The following is an 18711-nucleotide window of genomic DNA, read 5'->3' on the forward strand; positions in this document are numbered from 1 at the left end:
TATAGAAGGCCTAAATAACATAATAAATATAAAGAGCATCAAATTGAAATAGTGATCTATCTTCACATTCTGAATACAGAAAAATACCTGCTTTCTGGAGACTATGGAACATTGACAAAAACTGACCACAGAGAGATCCCCGTTAACTGTCCAAAGGGAAGCAATACAGATGACATGGATTTGAAGGCAATGAAACTAGAAATTAAAGACAAAAATGGGAATATATAAATCACTTGGGTCAAGGGGGACATCAAAAGGGAAATTGTATGATATCAATAAATATTCAGTTACCTACGGCCATTCAGCTAACAGTGGCAGAGCTGACATTGCTGGAATCTGGGCCTCTACGGTAAGCGATTCAGCCACGAACTCGTTTGCAACTCAGGACAAGTCTTCTTGAGCCTCAGTTTCCCCTTCGGTCAAAAGCCTCGAGGGCTTGCTGGACTCAGGTCTCATCGCAGGTTGAGGCGGGTTGGGGGAGGGGAGGTGGGCGTGCGCGACCCGCTGGAGAGACAACTTTCTGGGAAGTCGTAGGGTGTGGGTGTTGAGCAGCGGCAGCAGAGGGCGCTGGGTCGCCGGCCTGGGCCCGCGTCTGCCATTGGTTCGGGCTTCGGCTGTAGAGTTGGTGGAAAGTGACAAGTTGAGGGAGGCTGAGAGCAAGAGAGGCAGCGCGAGGAGCAAGAGGAGCAGCCGCAGCCGCCACGGAAGGAGCCCCTGACCACAGTCCGCGGGCGCAGGGCTTGCTCTTCTGAGTCGGAGCTGGGGAGATCCGTCCTCTGCTAGTGCGACGCGGATAGTCCGGGACTGACCCGCCGGTCGACAAGAGGGCTGGGGAGGCACCGCGCTGACGGGGTCCTGAGGCTGCAGGGCGGAGGCGAAGGAGCAGGTTAGAAGGACAAAGAACTTTGCCGACGCCCCCGACATCCTGCGGGGAGAGCAGCCGGGACGAGGTGGCTGGGACCCCGGGCAGTGCCCGTGGATGTTCTGCGCGTGGCCTGGGAGCCGCCGCCGCCGCCAGAGGAGGAATGCACCGGCCGCGCCGCCGCGGGGCGCGCCCGCCGCTCCTGGCGCTGCTGGCCGCGCTGCTGCTGGCGGCGCGCGGGGCTGCTGCCCAAGGTAAGAGGGGCGTCCACCAGCGTCCGAGCCCACCCGGCCCTCGGCCACCCTCCTGTCGGCCAGTCCGCCTCTGGGCACACAGGAAGAGCCGCGCCCGCCTCGGGGGCGGCCGCAACCCGTCGTGGATCTCGCGAAAGCGACTCCGGGCGCCGGAGAGGCAGGCGAGGGTTTGTCTTGGAGCCCAGATGCGGGCCGGGGGTGCGCCCTGGCACTCCTTCCTCGGCACCCACCAGCAGTTGGCAGCGCTGACAGCATGGAGGGGGTGGGTTTAATGGGACGATGGGGCACTTCCGTGCTATTCGTTCCCCCACCCCCATCTCTAGCTGGACACTTATGGGTGTTCAGGCAAGCCTATCCTTCTAAATAGCAGCCATCCCGGAAGGCGCGGTCCAGGAGAGAGTTTGTGTTTTCGGTGGTGTCTGCGAGAGCCTCTGCTGTCCGCACACCGACCCAAACAAAAGCCCTGTCCTCCTGGACTCGGGCGGCCTCGACTTTCCACCGCCCCCCGGCTCTTTAGACTTCTGGAGGGTCACGAGGGAGGCCACAACGTGTGCGCTGCCGCTGCCACCGCCACTTTGTGCAAAATGTGCTGTCAGAGGCGGCCTGCTGCTTCTGAGTGCTCTGAGTGTGCACGTGTGTGTGTGTGTGTGTGTGTGTGTGTTACAAACTAGGGAGGAAAAGCCATCTAATGCATACTTAATTTAGGTAATCTCCAAAGACAATTGCAACAGTTAGAGAAAGACTCCACCAAAAGCCAGAGCGTCTTAGTTCGCTGCGGGAAGCTTGGATCCTTGCTGCGTCTGAGCCGGTACACAATGAGAGGGAAGAGCCCGGCTGCGCCTGTGGAGACAACCGATTCATTCTTTGGAGGTTGGAGGGGGAAAGTTGATTAAAGTCTCCAGGGTCTCGGGCCTCACTTTTAACATGCATCCCTTGAGGGGATGCTGGAGCCCCTGGATTCTTTCCTCCCCCACTGCCAGCCCAAACTCACGCGGATAAGTAGTTTCTGCTCTTTTATCATGCATCTTTCAGTTTTAAGTTAGTGTTGTGTTTAGGAAAAGAAAAGGCTCTGAGCTATTTTGCAGTTGAGTGAAAAAGATCTGTTATTCACTATAACTTTAGAATTAGTTTTTCCTAATACTTAGCAAATGATTTTCATGGTAGAAAACACCCTGGAAGGAAGTTGTGTGTGTGTGTGTGTGTGTGTGTGTGTGCATTTTGATTTCTTAGAGATGTTTTCGGGGAAGTGGGAACCACATTTTCTGAGGATGATTCTGAAACTGATCCTCTAGTGAGGTTGTTCTAATCTGGAGGCCCCTGGGGTAAATACAGCTTCTAATTGTAATTGAGGTGTACATCAGCTGAGAGTGCTCCTTCATGGTGAAAATCCTAATGAAATGTAAACTATTTGGTCGCATGGCTGTTTGCTTCCATGATGCCTAACATCTGGCCCCAGGCCACAACACCTGGGTGAAAAGTGAAAAATGGGCCAGGCTTCAAAATAGTGTAAACATCCTGCTGATGTCAGGGTGCCCAGCAAATTGAGGTGGAGATGACCGGGTGATTCTAGCTAAGGTAGGGCTCCTAGTGTGGGGCCTTGATTAATCAGGCTATATCCTCTGTCCGACCCCTTCCCTTCTACAGAACCTTTCAACAGCGGTTGCTTTTAGATCACAGGGTTGCGGTGAGGTGGGGAGCGCACCTCTGTGTGGTCATCCACCTTTAAGTAAGTGTCCATGCTGTGATTTTGCGAAGGGTAAGACAATTTTGTTATCAGCAGTCCCTCAAATTATGTGTTGTTTAACTGTCTATAGGCTTTTAAATTTTTCTAAAGGAGTATCGCCTATTCCAGACTCTTCAATAATGAGCTCAAATCTGTTATTACTGTCTTATTTTGTTGTCTTAGAAATCTCTTTCCATTTCTGTACATATTTGATCTTTTCTCTGGAGACAAAACTTCTAGTGGAACTCAGATTTACTTTCTTGTCTGATCCAAGATTCCTAAGGTAACTCAGACGGTGACTCAGGAAATCAGCTTAAAGGGGAGATGTAGTTAGTTTATTTATATATTTTTTAAAAAAGCTCAGCGTTTCTTTTACCACTTTGCCGTCTTGTTAGCCAGAAGGAGAAATACTTTTAAATGTATTTTTTCTGGTGTGTGCTTTGTTGATTTCCTCACCCATCTATCCAAAGCTAAACCTCTCTTAGAAGCTGAAGGCCAGAGCTCAGGAACCTGCCTGGGCATTTCTCAGGATCCTGTAGATTCTGTGGTTTGGCTAGTTGGAGACAGAGGGAGGTCATCTGCTACTGTGTTTTCTGTCATTTTGTAAACCTTCCGATGCCATTTTAATAGGTGTCTGGCTTGTCTGCCTTTAGAATAGGAATCTCTTGAGGGTATTAACACTGAGGGCCAAGTCACCCACCCCAACTTCATTGGAGACTCCTGCAAACACTCCCTGGACAGAGCCCCCCAGAGGCCCACTAGACGAAGGGTATGCTCAAACTGGGTCTGGCAGTGTGTGGAAAACATTTAATTTCCAGTATCACTGCAGTATATTCTGTAGGCTGTTTGCTGCTTCGGTGCCTCAAATTACCATTTTGATATTAGAAGTCCTTTTAAAAACTCAACTTTAGTCTGTATTTTCCTCTCCGTCTCCTGCATGGTGAGCCTAGACCTCAAATTAGACCGGAAAGCTAGAAAGTTAGTAAATGGTATGTCACTTGCATCCATTAGTATCCAATTTGGCTGTGGTTTGATGGTGACCACAGACCCCTTTTCAAATATTTTTGGAAATTTTACACAGCATCCTATGGAGAATGGAATGCTCTGTAGACTCTGTATATTGATGTAAATGTTTATCTATATGTGAATGGCATATGTGTACATGTGTAGATAGTACGTGGTCTATTGATTTTTGTTGAACAAATAGAGAATAACTTTTTTTGGTCATATATAAAATTTTGGTGTTACTTGCTTTCCTAGTAAAAATGCAACATGGCACATTTTCAAGGATTTTTCTTTTTCTTGTCCAATTTTCTAGTATGAAGGGAATACAGGAGAACTTAATAGGAGAGCTTAATGGTTATTAGCATAGTCATTGGCATTTAATAGACCTGGGTTTGAATCTTTTCTCTGCCACATACTGGGTATGTTGATTAGTTTTTCTGAGCCTTACAGGAAGGAGTGTTACATGACTTTTAAGTGGAAACACGGATGTCCGTGTAAGACTTTTAAGAAGAGCACCCGGCCTTCTACTTGGGGTACCTGAAATTGAGGATATGTGGACCACCAGAAATAACATAACACATTTTATGTGCATTTTTGAGGTTTTATGTTTTTGGCTATACTTTGATTTTTCTGAGAAAACTGCAGCCCCCAAAGATGGGAACCGTTGATTTGGGAGTGTTTGATGGCTGGAGCAATGGGCCGCCTTCTTGGGTGCGGTGCAAGAAGTTTAGGGTGGGTGGTGTGTCCTGGGCCTTGGCCCAGATCTGCACTATCTGTGGAACCTCTACCTCTCCTCACTTTCCAGTTTGTATCCCAGCAGGCCAGCTGTTCTTGGGCCTGGGAGAAGCTGAAGAATGGTGCCAAGTCCTTTGACCTCAACTAAGAATGTAATTTCCCAGACCCAAGCATTCTGAGATGCTTCTGTTAGTACAATTTATTTAACAAACACTTGTGTTTGGGCAAGTCACCATTCTGAGCATTTTGCAAGTATTAGCTCACTGAATCCTCACAATAACCCTATGAAGGAGATGGCATGAATAGCTCATTTAAATTTAGGCATAGAGAGTTTAAGTTATTTTCTTAAGGTCCTGGGGCTAGGAAATGGCTCTGTTGGGCATACAAACCCTGAGAGTCATGGCTTTTATCTAAACTGCTGTCTTAGTCTCTTCTGAGTTAAGTCTTAGAATTTATATTCTCTTTATGAATGGCCCAAAGGTGCTCTTTCCCCAGGTTTTCCAAGAGCAGCAAAAGGATGTTTTCTTAGCTATATCTAGGAGTTACAAGAAATGGTTGGAGACAGGCAGTTTTGGTTTTCCTTCCTGTGCTGGAGTTCTGTGAGCCAGTGTTGCTTTTCAGAGATGGACCCGAAGGGCCTCCAATGTTCCTCTGATCAGGAGGAATTACATTGTCGTAATGAATTGCAATTCTGATGAGGTTTGAGAAGTGTGTCTGGTGGTTCCTTCCAACCCGCGATGAGATATAGTTTGATGAAGTGCCTTTGTATTTGCCATCTTGGTTGTGGACCGAGTAGGGGTGATTTATTAGCGTGCTCTCTGGTGGGAGAGCCGGCTTGCCAGCTCCGCAGTCCCGACCTGGACCAGCCCCTGGCAAACCTGACCCCAGCTGGGAGACGCGCAAATCCCCAGGCCTCTTTCTCTAACAGAAGGGCCTCAGCCTGGCCTTACCTATTCCCTGAGGGGTGACAGGAGAGACTGCTCTGCAGACACACGAAGAGAAAGAGTCATCTAGGAGTCTGAGAAAGTTCTCTGGAGTTGAGGGGGATGGGATGGCGGGAGAGGTGGGGGGAAACTCTTCGAAACCCTTAACTAAATGCAGCTGCTTGTTACATGGAGCCTGACTTGCATGCCAGGAATATCTAAAAAGCTAACGAATACAAAATAAAAATAAACAGCAGTAAAAAGACTCTCTCTTTGTTGCAGTAAGCTCGGTTGGGGTTTGCAGTTTGTTTAGGAATGGGGTAATTGTGGCATCCACTTTATTTTGGTAAGGCAGTGAAACGTGGATTGATGTTATTGTCATTGGGGTGCTACCACCACCTGAACCTTTTCCTTCACACCTCCCCCCTCAGAGGGCACAGGCAGGGACATCCACAGGGCGCGAGCCTCAGACTGTTGCCCCTGAGTGAATTACATTGGAAGAGGGCAGATAATTTAATGGGATAATCTTGGCAGGGCCAGCAAATTTCACACCCCATCTCTCACTAATAGAAAGACAGTAGAAGGCTACAACATCCTCAGATGAAAATAAAAGGCTCTGCTTAAGAGTAACTGTCTGTCCATAAATAAGGTTCTGTAGAGTTTTGATCCCAAAGCTGTTATTAAATACTGATAAGCCAGGCCTTGTAATGCTTGGCCTCCTTACATTTCCTTTTTTCCCCCCCTTCTCCCCATAGAACCATAGTTTTGTGTTTTTTTTTAAAGAGGGGAAGGGGACCTAAAAGAGCAACCAGTCCAAACTGTTTATTTTCTCAAGTATTTCTTACCAGAAAGGACCTTCTTTTATAGTCACTTAAAGAAGCAGTACGGAATAACAGAAATAGAATGGGAATTGAACCTGATAGGCGAAGGTTTGAATTGGGGCTTTGCGGCTTGCTTACTGGCTGCGTGACCTTGGGCAAAGTTCTCTGACCTTCTGGGCCTCAGTTTCCTTCTCTGCAAAACGGGGATAGCCATGATGCGTGACTTCCAGAGTTTTTGTGGTAAGTAAAGGAGATAATGGATATAGGGCACCTAGCAGAGCCGTGGACCTGCAAAAACATGCAGTGTGTTAGCCCCCTTCATGCTCAGGGGCTTGCTGGAAAAATGAGAAAACTTGGCTCCAAAACAGTGATCATTATGCTGTGAGATATGAACCAAGACTCAGAGATTAAACAATTTTTACAGTATTTTTGGACTCTTGAGTGTTTCATTTCACAGGGAGCCTATAGACACTCTAGGTCTGAACAGTAGTACCCAGGCCGGTGCGGGGGACCTGGATGGGAAGAGATTCACAGCGCAGTTAGGCAAAGCCTTAAAACAAAGGCTTTTTTCAGAACAGTGAGCTCTTTGGGGAAGAGCAACCTCTCCCTGGTGCTTGGTGTAATTCCAGAATCCTGCAATGGGGAATGTTACATTTCAGGGACCTCCACTTGTAATCTGACCGTTTTTAGCTCCAATATCCAAATAATCTTTTCGAGCACAACTTGAAAGAGAAGGATAATGGCCGGAGGAAGGAATCCTGAGGTGTCTGTTAGCCATTTAACATTTCTGAGTGTAAAAAAAAAGTTCATGTTTCCCAAAGAGAAAAGAGTAATGAAGTGTGTGGGAAGGGACAGGGAGATAAAAAGAATTTCTAAAAACCACTGTGGGGTTTGTGTTTTTTTTAATTTTTATTTTTATTTTGCAACAGTGAAGCTTGTCATTCAGTGCATTTCAACGAACGTTTATTGTATATTTATTGTATGCAAGATATGGTGTTAGTGCCCAGAAATAAAATATTATCCCTGCCCTCCAGGAGAGACAGAGGGGGGAAATTCTTACTTTTCAAAGAAACTACTATGTGCCAGGCATAGTTCTTTATAGATGTTAGGCTTGTATTTCCTAGTAGCCATTTGAGTTTGGGCCTCTAATCCCATTTTACAGGTAAGGAAATTGAGGCTCAGGAAGGTAAGTTTCTTGGCCAATCTCACAACTGTTAAGTCGGGTTTTAGCATTTGAACCTGGACATTGGAACGCAGGTATTTTGACTCACACGTGTTTGCTCTTTTCACTGTCCGTGAAGTATTGTTGGGGAGACAGAATGAACAGACATGGATCTCCACATGCCAACTAGCTCTCCCACCTGTGAATTATAGGAAAGGGTTGAGAAAAAAGTGCGGTGGGAACACAGAGGTGGAAGACACGAATTCTCACCTAGGGAATTGGAGGGTCAGAGGGAGAACATTAGTGTCTTTCATAGACTTATTGGGAAGATGCAATGAGATAATGTGTAGAAAATGCTCAGTACCATCAACACAGATAATGGGTGTCAGCGAGTAGTTACGCAGTCAGAGAGAGGCCTGCTCCGGATTTACCTGCCGCAAGAGCCATGTGCTCTTAATAATTCTGCTGTGCTCCTTTTCAACAGCCATGTGGTTTTTGGAAGAGTAAGTGGCTGTGCAGTCTCCAGATGGGAGGGAGCATACCAGGATAGTTCTTCTGGTATCTTAACCACCTGCCTTAATCCAGATTTTTGGACTCAGCTCTGCTTGGGGTGAGGGAGAGGATTTGTACAGGTGTGAATTTGGAGAGAATCACAATGCCTAGTTATAAACCATAACACTTCTGGAACTCTGGCCATAATGTACCATGTTCCCCGTTTATTTGCTGTGCATACATCGTCTCTGCACTTACTGTGAGCCAGTATTTTGTGAGCCACTGGAGACATAAAGGCTAGGTCCTTGCCTTGGAGATTTTTTTAAATGGCAGATCTATGGCAGAGGCTGCCAGCTGATCACCAAATCTATTTCCATCTCTTTCCTGGGCATATGGCTAGACTACATTTCCCAGCTCCCTTGCAGTTAAGTGAGGTCAGGTGACTAGATATTAGCCAATAGCATGAAATTGGAGGCAATGTGTGTCACAGGCTTAAATCATCAAAGCTCAGACAGGATTGATATGATCCTGAACACAATAATCCTAAAAGTCATGTGTTGAAGATACCACAAGATGGAAACAGCCTGGAACCCTCCCTTAATCACTGCACAGTGGAAGCCTCTGGCCAGTCCACACTTGTTTTGGTTTTATGTGAGCAAGACATAAATTTCCATTGTAGTAAAGGCTGAGATTTTGGGGTTTACCAGTTACAGCTGCTAATGTCACCTTAACTAAATATATACACACCACTACCACCAGATCATTTTCTTGGGTCAGGACCAACATTTTTAGATAGACTATAATGGGAATAAGAAATACCAGAGTGCCCTACATTATTAAGGTGAATAGTATTTTGGGAAACTTCAGCCTCAGTTCTGTGTATGTGGATTTGGGGTATTATTGGGCTCTCACAATCAAAAGTTTGAAAGCCCCCGTTCTAGTGGAGACAGACCAGTCAACAGCTCTGGACAATGGAGTGTGGTAGTTAGTTATGACAAAGGTAGTTAAGTCCCCATGCTGTGGAAACTCAGTTAAGGAAGTGCCTAGAAAGCAGAGATGGCATAAGGGTTCATTTTTCCAGTCAGTTGGTGCTGGCCACCTGTGGTTCAGCGTTGAGAAGGCTTCTAAGGTTCCAGGACCTCTGGGAAGGAGTGCTGTGGTCCAGTAGCAGCATCTGCCCTGGGCTTGGGCAGGAGGAGTAGAGGCTCAGGCTGGTTTGTGCCCGACCACTTCACATGGTGTCTGGGCTCCTTCCAGTGACTTAACCCCCTTTCCAAGTTTAATGCACACATACAGTGCTCTAGTACTGTGCTAAGCACTGTGGGGTATCTAGAAGAAATATGACTAGCCCTTGAGGAATTTGCCTTTCAGGGGCAATAAAATATGCACTTGGGAAATAATTATACAGCCAGTGAGTGCAGAGTTAGCAATTATAGGTGCAGAATCCCAAGAGGGGAGAGAGGTCCTTTGGGAGGAAGTAGGGTGTGATGCAAGCCTTGAAGGGTGGGAAGGACTTAGGTGGGAAAGGAGGAAGGAGCCAAACATTCTGCAGGTGCCCTGATGCCCATGGACTTGCCCAAGCCCTCCTGGGTTCTTAAACTGGGCCTTCCTTCAGGAATGAAGCTGCTATACGATGAAGACGATGAAGACGGAAGAAGGCTTTGAGGGGTGCCAGTTATGTTTTTTGCATATGAAGGGAGTGGGGGAGGGGAAGAGGAAGGAGGGTTTTACTGGGAATATGACAACTTACGTTTCTCTCCAGGGGAGTACCCCAGAGAATCAAAAATGCAGTGCATTTCAGGGCTACTTGTCCAAGGTATGTTGAGTCTTGTTCCCTTTGCTGCAGCAGTTTTGTTTTGTAGTGCAGGCTACTCAAGTCCAGTCTACCTTTTGCCTGCCTGATGAAAATCATAATAATATAGTAATGATTAATGCATCAAGCCTCTTGAGTACCGAGAACCATTTTCTTCAGGTTCTTGTGAAGAAGATACTAATATTATCCCCATTTCAGAGTGGGAGAGCCAGGGTTTGAATGTGGTTATAATGAGTCCTGGGCTGTGTCCTTGATTATTATGCCAAACTGTATCTCATTTTTTTATTTTTAAATTCCACCTGATGATTCAGGTTTGCTGTAAGATCCCAGCCAAGTAGCTGAGTCAAATAATTATAATTAAATCTTCCATTTGTATAGAGCTTTGCAGCTTACACAATTATTTTATGTGTGATATTATCATTAGTTTTCCAAATAACCCAATGAAATAGGACTTCTTTCTTTCTCTTTCTTCCTATTAAAATTATGGATGTAAGGCTGGTAGCTCACCTAAGGTCACTAGCTGGTGAAGCCTGTCTGAAACCCAGCCTCTTGGACTCCAGGCGCATAGTGCTTTCATTTCTGAAAAATCACCTGTGTTTGGAAGTCATGGCTCAAAGATACTGATGTATGTTTAACTTCACTGCTGTTTCACCACCTAATGAAATTGCCTGAATTTCCTCAAACCACCTATTGTTTTCAGGAATAGTTGGGAGGCATTTGTAGGTGGGACCTGGAGCTAGGAGTCCTGTAACCTAAGAAAGTTCTCTTGCAATTAGACTGAGAGAAGTGACTTACAAACAAGTTTACTAAGCAGTTTGTGATTCTAGTAGGTAGAGAAGCCATTCATAGATGGGCTTTGGCCTCAGAAAATCTTGGTGTGAAACTGGGCTCACCGATCTCCTGCCGGGTCAGCAAATTACCTGCCCTGAGACACGCTTTCCTCATATTAAACAGGAAGCTAGCGGTGCCTACCCAGGCAGGGTGGGGAGGACCATGGGAAGTGCTTGAACAGTGCCTGGGTTGTATCCAGTGTGTGCTCAGTTACTCCATGAATTAAGTGGAGAGCAGCAAGAATGCACCTCCTCCTCCAAGATTTTCCCAGGACATGATGGTGCAAAATTTCTAAACCTCAGCACCTTGTTAGCCTTTATTTTGTAATATAATAATCTCTGGGGCAGACCTTCCTAGTACCTAGGACTTTTAGGTTATAATTATACTAACATTGCTCAACGACAGGGGCTTTCTTAGGCTTTTGAAGGTAAACATCCTAATGTAAAATCAGATCCTGCCACCTGAAATCTTAGATACCCTGTAAAGTTTCCTATCTGTTTTTCACAGGAAATTGACACCGTTTCCTGATGGGTTCAGGCATACATCAAAGCTACTTATTTGACTTTTTCTCCATGAGAGAGATGATAACTTCACCTCTTAGATTTCACTCCCCCTCGGGTATTTATTAGTTTTTACATAATTTTTACATTCCCTGAAGAGTATGGGTTGTTTTTATTTCCCCACCTGCTTTCGGTGGGATGAAAGCCAGCCCTCCATATGGACTCTAGGAGGTGTGTTGTAGGCAAGTGGTGCTTAGCTCCGTGGTGGCCGAGATGGGAGAATCTCCTTCTCCCATCAGATATTTGTTGAGGGTCGTTAGGAACTTCCAGTCCCAAAATACTGTCTGCTTGAGATTAGCTAACAATGACCAGCAACAATTTTTGATGCTCTCATTCTACTGATGAGTTACCCTTGGATCTTCTCTGCTGCTCCCGGCACTCTGGTCACTCATAGGTGCTCTCCCTAAGCAAAGGAATCAAGTGTTTTGCCTGTGGCCAGGTAATCATCCAGAGAGTCACACCTGCTGCGGGGGCCTTGTTCTTCCCCACCGAGCAAGGGAGGAGCTGAGCTGAGCATTCCCGATTCGTTCTACTCAATTCATCAGTAAGCCGCTGTCGAGTACTGGGGCCCCAGCACTTCAGCGAGTAGGTTAGTAAAGGGGCAGAGTTAGTAAGAGGCCACCCTTAACACCAATTGGTTTCCCTCCCAAAGACGAAAGCACTGGGTGTAGGGAGTAAAGCTTTCCTCCCTCACACTGGCGGCAACTTGGTGGCCAGATTTCGTGGTTGTGTTGGGGTTAGACTACATATATACATATGAGATGGTCAAAACGTTTATAAATAACCCTCCCACATCTTTGCATCAGGACTCAGGATTAGAAAGTTTCATCACTAATCCACGACATTGGTTCAAGTGACTGCCCTTAGACTCAGAGTCAAAGTAAGAGCAGTCGCTTTGCCTGCTCAATGTTGGTGTAAAAGAGACGAGGAAAGAAGGGACCCCAGAGTCACACAGCTTCTTCCCCTGCCCAAGTGACATGTCCTGTGTAAACTCACAAGAAGTCGCTGGTGATTCCATTTGGTTAAATGTTTATTTAGCAACTAAGGTGGCTGCAGGATAAATAGATGGCGATACCCTTCTCTCCCTTAGAAAGTTTACTGTTTTCGTTAGGAGACAAGATTGATATCCCCAAATGATATGAAAAGGATTTATTGGATCAGACCTCACTGTCCTGGCCTTGATTTAGGACCCTTTCTCTGTCTGGCAGCCTCTGGAATCTGTGTGGCACCTGCCCCACCTGCCCGGTCTGTCTGGCTCATGCTCTCCCCTCTCTCCACCGTCCCCGGCCGAATCTCGCCCCTCAACCCCCCAGTGCTCCCACATCCTGGAATCCACCCTTCTGTGCTCGATGCCCCTTCAGCTTCACGGTCAGCCAGTACTCTTACACGACCCATATTCATTTACTCTGATTTAGCTCCACACCTAGATTTTTAATCTTTGTATTCATAGTCCCCATTATTTTTTGAGCGCCTACTATGTGCCACACACATTGGGCGAATATTTTAGTGGAATCCTGTTATTTTGTCTCTCCAGATTTACCACACCCAATTCAACCCCTCTCCCATCACTTCCTTCTCCTGCCTCTTCATCAGTTGGGAAAAACTGCTTTTGCTTGCACTCTAAGCTTGTGATGAGGAGATCGTCAATCATAAGCCCTGGCTCCCAGCCTCACTACGATGGGCTAATCATGGTTCATCCTTGGCTTTTAGGGGCAGCCCCTCTCGGATGGGGAATCTGAGAGCTGCCCTGGAAAGAAGCTGATGTGTAGGAGAGAAGGACTTTGATACCCAGGGCAGGCACTGCCGAGAGGTCTGGCGTTGGTCCGATTTCTCTTCCAGCTCTCTGAGATTTTCTGCCCAGAGCCCGCAGGCTCTGCTTTAGGTGAGGTTATTTTGTCTTGACCATGCACACAACAAAATAATGTATTATTATTATTTTTAACCTAAATGGAAATAGTTTTAATGCTGTTTCTCATGAGAAAATATATGTCCATTAAAAACAAAATCAGAGCCCTGGCTGGCGTGGCTCAGTGGATTGAGTGCCGACCTGTGAACCAAAGGGTCACTGGTTCCATTCCCAGTCAGGGCCTGTGCCTGGGTTGTGGGCCAAGTACCTAGTAGGGGGTGCACAGGAGGCACCCACACATTGATGTTTCTTTCCCTCTCTTTCTCCTTCCCTCTCCCATTCTCTAAAAATAAAATCTTTAAAAAGCAATCAGAAAGGTAATACAATAACATATAATGCAGACTCTTACCATGCAGAGATAACCTCTGACAATGTTTTCTATACATGTGGATTTCTAAAAGAAAGTCACAATTATTCTCAAGAGGACACTAAGGCTCAGAGATGTTAAGTAACTTCCCCAGTGTCCTATAACTAGCCCACTGCTTTATGAGCAGGGACCAGATCTTACGTTCGTTAACTACTGGCTGGTCCAGCATCTTTTATTTAGTAGGAAATCACCAAATACTTGTTGAGTAAATGCTAAATTCATTGTCATTAAGTGCCATGAGGAAGGTGTATACGGTAAGTTTTGTAGCTCAAAAAGGAGAGAAATGTGCATCCTTGGGAGTTACTGGGAGATTTGCTGAAGGAGGTGGGACTTGAGACGGAGACCGGCGTTAATCCGTCTCCCGCCAGCACGCAGGCCCTGAGTGGGCAGAGTCCGCCTGCGGGCTCTCCTGAGCACGGCCTGCTGCCAGGGCCGGGCACTGTCCAGACTTACTGAGCTTTTCTAAAAGTGCCAGGAGCAAAGGGAACATGTGTTCTGGTGGACATGGCACAGAGGGCCAGAGGAAGAGCTACTTGCTGTCTGGAAGGACGTTCACAGCAGTTGGGGCGGTAAGAAATTAAGACCTAAAGAGTCTGACCTAACGAAGTAAAGTCGTGCAGTGAGAGGGTTGGGGCATGACCAAAATACTATCGAGGATCCACTGACAGGACTTTCAGGGAGGCCTTCCCTGCCACCACCTCTCGGGTCTCACCTGGCACCTTGTATGTGGTGCTTTCCCACGGGCTGTCCCCTCCCTAGGAATGTCCTTCCCCAACCCAGCAGCTCCTTCAGCTCTGGCTTAAATGTCACCTCCCTGAACGGCCAGACTAGATTAGGTTCCCACCTACTTGCTTTCACAAATACTTATTTGTGCAGTTGTTAACTTTTGTGACACCTCCTCTATCATTGGATTGGATGCTCTTTAGACCAGGGTCTGAATCTGGGTCACAGCCAGTACAGTGCCTGGTGGCCAATTAAATTGACTCTATTTACTTTTACTAAGCTTCTAAGCTTCCTTTTTACTTCCTAGAGGCTAGGATAATTCCAGTTTGTGTTGCTGTTACTATCTAGCCACTTTAAACTACCTCTTTGAACAACTGGAAATCTCAAGCCTATCTCTTGCGAAAGATGCAACGCCAACCCTTTTAAAAGTCAATCTCGACTCCATTAAACCTCCTGTGGGCTTTATTTGCAGGGAACAGTGGGCAGCTGAAGGGCCGGGCTGTTTTCTCAAGATGCAAACTTGGTGATAACCCTGGGTCCTGCTGCTGTAAATTAGGGTCACTCTGCCCTTAATTGACAACAAATTAAAATTCTCCCTTACCGCCCTCTTCTTTCTCTTCGGGTGCCCTGCCCCAGGGGAGAGGCCATTGTGCCTGAGCCTGGGGCAGGCCTGGGCCGTGAGGGCCTGCTGAGAATAGGGGCGGTGAGCGATTCTTCTCCGTCCCAGCATCTTTCTCCTTCCTCCCCTGGTCCTTCTGCTCTCCAGTCCCTTTCCTTTGTTTAGGAATTTTGAAAGGTCTCATTACTAGGGAAACATCCCTTGGGGGGCTGTTACTCTCTCTTCTTTCTCTTAATAAGTAGAGGGGAAACATTCTGTGAGTTTTGAATTTGCAAGCAATCTGGATGCAAATCTGGCTAGAAAGGCCTGTGTGAACCATCTGCTTCAGGCTGGGCCACCTTTCCCTTCATGCCTGAGAGAGAAAAGGGAGTTTAGCAAAGCTTTGGTTGGGTATTTTGGGGGCTGAGGCAGTCGTGGGGGAGAAGAAAGGCCTGGGGCTGTTTTATTTCTTGCCCTGCAGGTGTCACCCAGGGGGGTAATTGTTCAGCGTGCACACGGAGGCCTGCTGGGTGCCAGGCCTGGCGTGGGGTGCTGGGGCCATAGGTACTTCTGCTAGGAGCTGAAGGCTGGCCTTGCGGGGAGCATGGGAAAGGTGACGGCTGTGCAGGAGGGGCTTGGGGACGGGGCCGGGGAGCTGCTAAGCCAGGCTCCATTTGTATTGGCAGAGAAGGGGTCAGGAGAGGGGTCTCAGGGAGGTGTCACATGTGTCTGGGAGGCCCAAAAGAAATAACTCATAATTCATTTTTTATCCTGTTGATAATAATGGGCGGGTTTATCTTTTGTCTTGACCAATGAGTTTACAAACCTCTGCTGTCTATAATGTTCAGTGCTCAACTAAGTGATAAAAAAACCATTTCCCAGGTAAGTCAGCCCTTCTTGGGCCACTAGGCCAGTAGTTCCACTAGGGCCAAAGCGACTCAGGGACTCAGGGACTCCCACGCCTAAGTGCGAGGTGGGGGTAGGGTTCAGGACCAACCCCGGCCTCCGCCTCTCCGGGAGGCTGCTCTGCTTTGACGTCTGGGGTCTCAGTTTCTTCATTTCTGCAGTGGGATCATAGCTCTCTTCCCTGAGGATTAAGAAAGATTGAAGGAGATGAAGGACGTAAAAGTCTTATCTGAGATTGAAGGGTCAGATAGCAAGAAACAGTTTTATCTCCATCTCTTGGTGAAAGGATCCACGAGGCTTCCTTTAGTCACTCAGCAAATATTTATGTGGCTGGCATTGTTCTAGATGCTGGGGGGAAGCTGTGAGCAAAACAAAGACCCTACTCATGGAGGAGTCTGAAAATAGAGAAATAGATGTTGTATCAGGTGACAGTAAGTGCTAAGAAAAAATGAAGCAGGGTGAAGGAACTTGTGATGGGGTGAGCGATGGGGGTGGGGTGGGTGCTGTTGCAGAGGGTGGTAGGGAAGGCTCTAGGACAAAGTGACCCTTGTGTGGAGACCGTTGCCAGGGGCCCGGGTTCAAGTACAGAATCCTTGAAGTAACAGTGTGTTCTCCGTTAACAGTGCTGCAGCAGTGGCGTCGGTTACCACTAGTAACGTTTATAGAGCGCTCACTGTTTGCCAGGCAGTAGTCAAGCATCCCTCTGCCCTACCAACAGCTCTGTAAGGTAGGCCCTATTCTTACCATACCCATTTCATAGATAAGGAAACGAAGGCATCCTCAGCAGCAAGCCAATCACTTCGATAATGGGGGAGAGGGAGTAGTCCTCATTTCCAAGAGGTTGTGTATGAGCCCTGCACAGAGGAAAGAATGCATAGTTTGGGGAGAAAAAAAAATCTGAGTTTTGGGTCTGGGCCTGCCAGTTATCCGTTGTGTAATTTTGAGCAAGATGCTTACCTTCTCTAATCTGTAAAGCGGGCTAACAAAATCTCAGGGGATTGTTAAATATATTAAGTGAGAAATCCAGGTGAAAGAATGTTGCAAAGTATGTAGCACCATGAAAATGTCACTTCACTACTGCTACTACTACACCAATTCTCCTTCCTCACCTCCTGAAAGAGAGTGAATGAGAAAGAATTTTGCAATTTGTGTAATTTCCTCTTCTTTCCCTGAAGTTTTATTTTAGGCTAACATCTTTGAGTTTGAATTAACTACGGTACCCAGTTGAATTGGCAAGCATTTTTCTGAAAGATTAAAGAGCTATGAGATAAAAGTTGTGGTGAGGCTTCTTCCATTTCTGAAGAAATCATTCAAGGTCCAAAAATTCCCAGTCCACTCTTATTCATAATACCAGGCTACCCCAAACTTAGAAGTTTATGGCAGCTTTCTCTAACTTTGCATCGTGTAGATAGAAGGTAACCAATAACTTTTAAATATGTGACCCTAAATAATAGTACTCTTTCCAGTTAGTCTCTGCATTTGTCTGAGTCCTATGGGATGTAAGCCCGAACACCAGGGAATTTGGAGAGATGGGTATCATTATTTCAGGCTACAGAATGAGAAAGCTGAGGTGAAGAGACTTATCCTAAAGTGAATAATTGTTGGCAAGCCTGGGTACCCGTTCTCATTTGTGCTGAGGAGTACTTTGCTTCCATCACCATGGCAGCGGGTCAGTAAATTCATTTGTCACCTGATTGAGCGTGTCTACTCTGTGCCAGGCGCAGCGCTGTTGCTGCTGGGAGTGCGGTGGCGGTGGACGGTGCCTGCCCTGGGGAATGCTCATAGAAGATGCTCAGGGTGTATTCTTGAATTCGAATGCTTGCTGCTGCCCTCGGGGCACGCCCAGAAAATGCAGAGGTGGTGGTTGCTTTGTTGTCGCTTGGTGACTGGCAGGCGCGCACCCATCCAGTTGGCACCACATCTGGTGCCTGTGATCAGACCCGAGTCATGCAGTCTGCGTTTTGTTTTCCCCGGCGCGGCCGTGGCTTCCTGCGATAAGCTCCATCTTGGCTGTGAAGCCTCCTCCCCTGGGGTTGGGATAACAGCCTCCTGGGGGCTGCGTTTAATCTCAGGAGCAGCGAAGCCCCCGGGGGAAGAATCCTGTCTCTCCTGGTGTGCACCTGGGATTAGGCAGAGCTGCCGCTACTCGATGAGGTGAAGGCGGTGAAGGCGAGGGCCATTGCTGGGTGCAGGAAGCCCCAGGGAAGGCTTTCCTCGCTGTCACTGCTTCTTAAGACTCAAGGGGCCCTGGGAGAGCAGAATTATTTTAAAGACAAAATACTAACTCTGCGAAAGACAAAATACTAACTCCGCGAGTTAGCTAAATCTGTTCGACTGTGACCGCGGGCAAACCTTAAAGCCCCAATCTCCCCACCTGCACAACTTTGGGTTCTACCCCTATCTACCTTGTTGCCTTTTGGTGAGGATGAACTAAGGTAACGGCGTGTACTGAGTGCACACAGTAAGCATCCGTAACCGAGGAACCTGAGGCCCACACTGGTGGTATTCAGAATTGACCGCCTGGAATTCTTCAGTGCTGGGGTCTGTAGTAGAACTCAGCTCCCCTGTCCTCTAACCCTAGGCCATAAATGAACCTGTTTCTTTCGCTCATGGGTGGTGGCCCGCTGTGTCCTGTTGCCTGGCCTAGAGACAGGCAGTGAGCGGGGGCTGGGACAGGTCAGCAGCAGAGGCTGGAGAGTCTTTTCCCAGCGGGACCACTAACTGGACCAGCATATCACTTGAGCTCATCTTTCATTTCCTCATCTGTAATATGAAATGACTTGACTGCTCCTTCTAGCCCTAAATTTTTAAAAGAAGCCGACTGGAAGAAGCAGAGAGCTATAAGGGAGAAGTGGAGGGAACATACCAGTATTATGTAATACAATAGCTAGCATTTTGTAAATCCTGACTATATGCCAGGACTGTGCTGGACTCTAGGACACACTGGGACCAGAACATATTATATCCCTGGTTTTCTAGGGGCTCCTGGAGTAGTGAAACTTTTGGGGTGGGGATGGTCAGTAGGAGTGG

At 47.1% G+C, this 18711-nt stretch overlaps 1 protein-coding gene across 1 annotated transcript in view; it reads left to right on the forward strand.

Annotated features, from left to right (window-relative positions):
* The first annotated feature begins 1025 nt into the window (after window positions 1–1025).
* ROR1 (receptor tyrosine kinase like orphan receptor 1) overlaps window positions 1026–18711 on the forward strand; it is a 372181-nt gene continuing 354495 nt past the window's right edge. The window contains exon 1 of the mRNA XM_054572162.1: window positions 1026–1116. Within this exon, the coding sequence (XP_054428137.1) occupies window positions 1026–1116 (91 nt within the window). The remainder of the gene's footprint in view (window positions 1117–18711) is intronic.

Source organism: Pteronotus mesoamericanus, unplaced genomic scaffold (assembly GCF_021234165.1).
Source record: "Pteronotus mesoamericanus isolate MK-2021 breed Mesoamerican mustached bat unplaced genomic scaffold, CSHL_Meso_final contig_105, whole genome shotgun sequence".
NCBI lineage: Eukaryota > Metazoa > Chordata > Mammalia > Chiroptera > Mormoopidae > Pteronotus > Pteronotus mesoamericanus.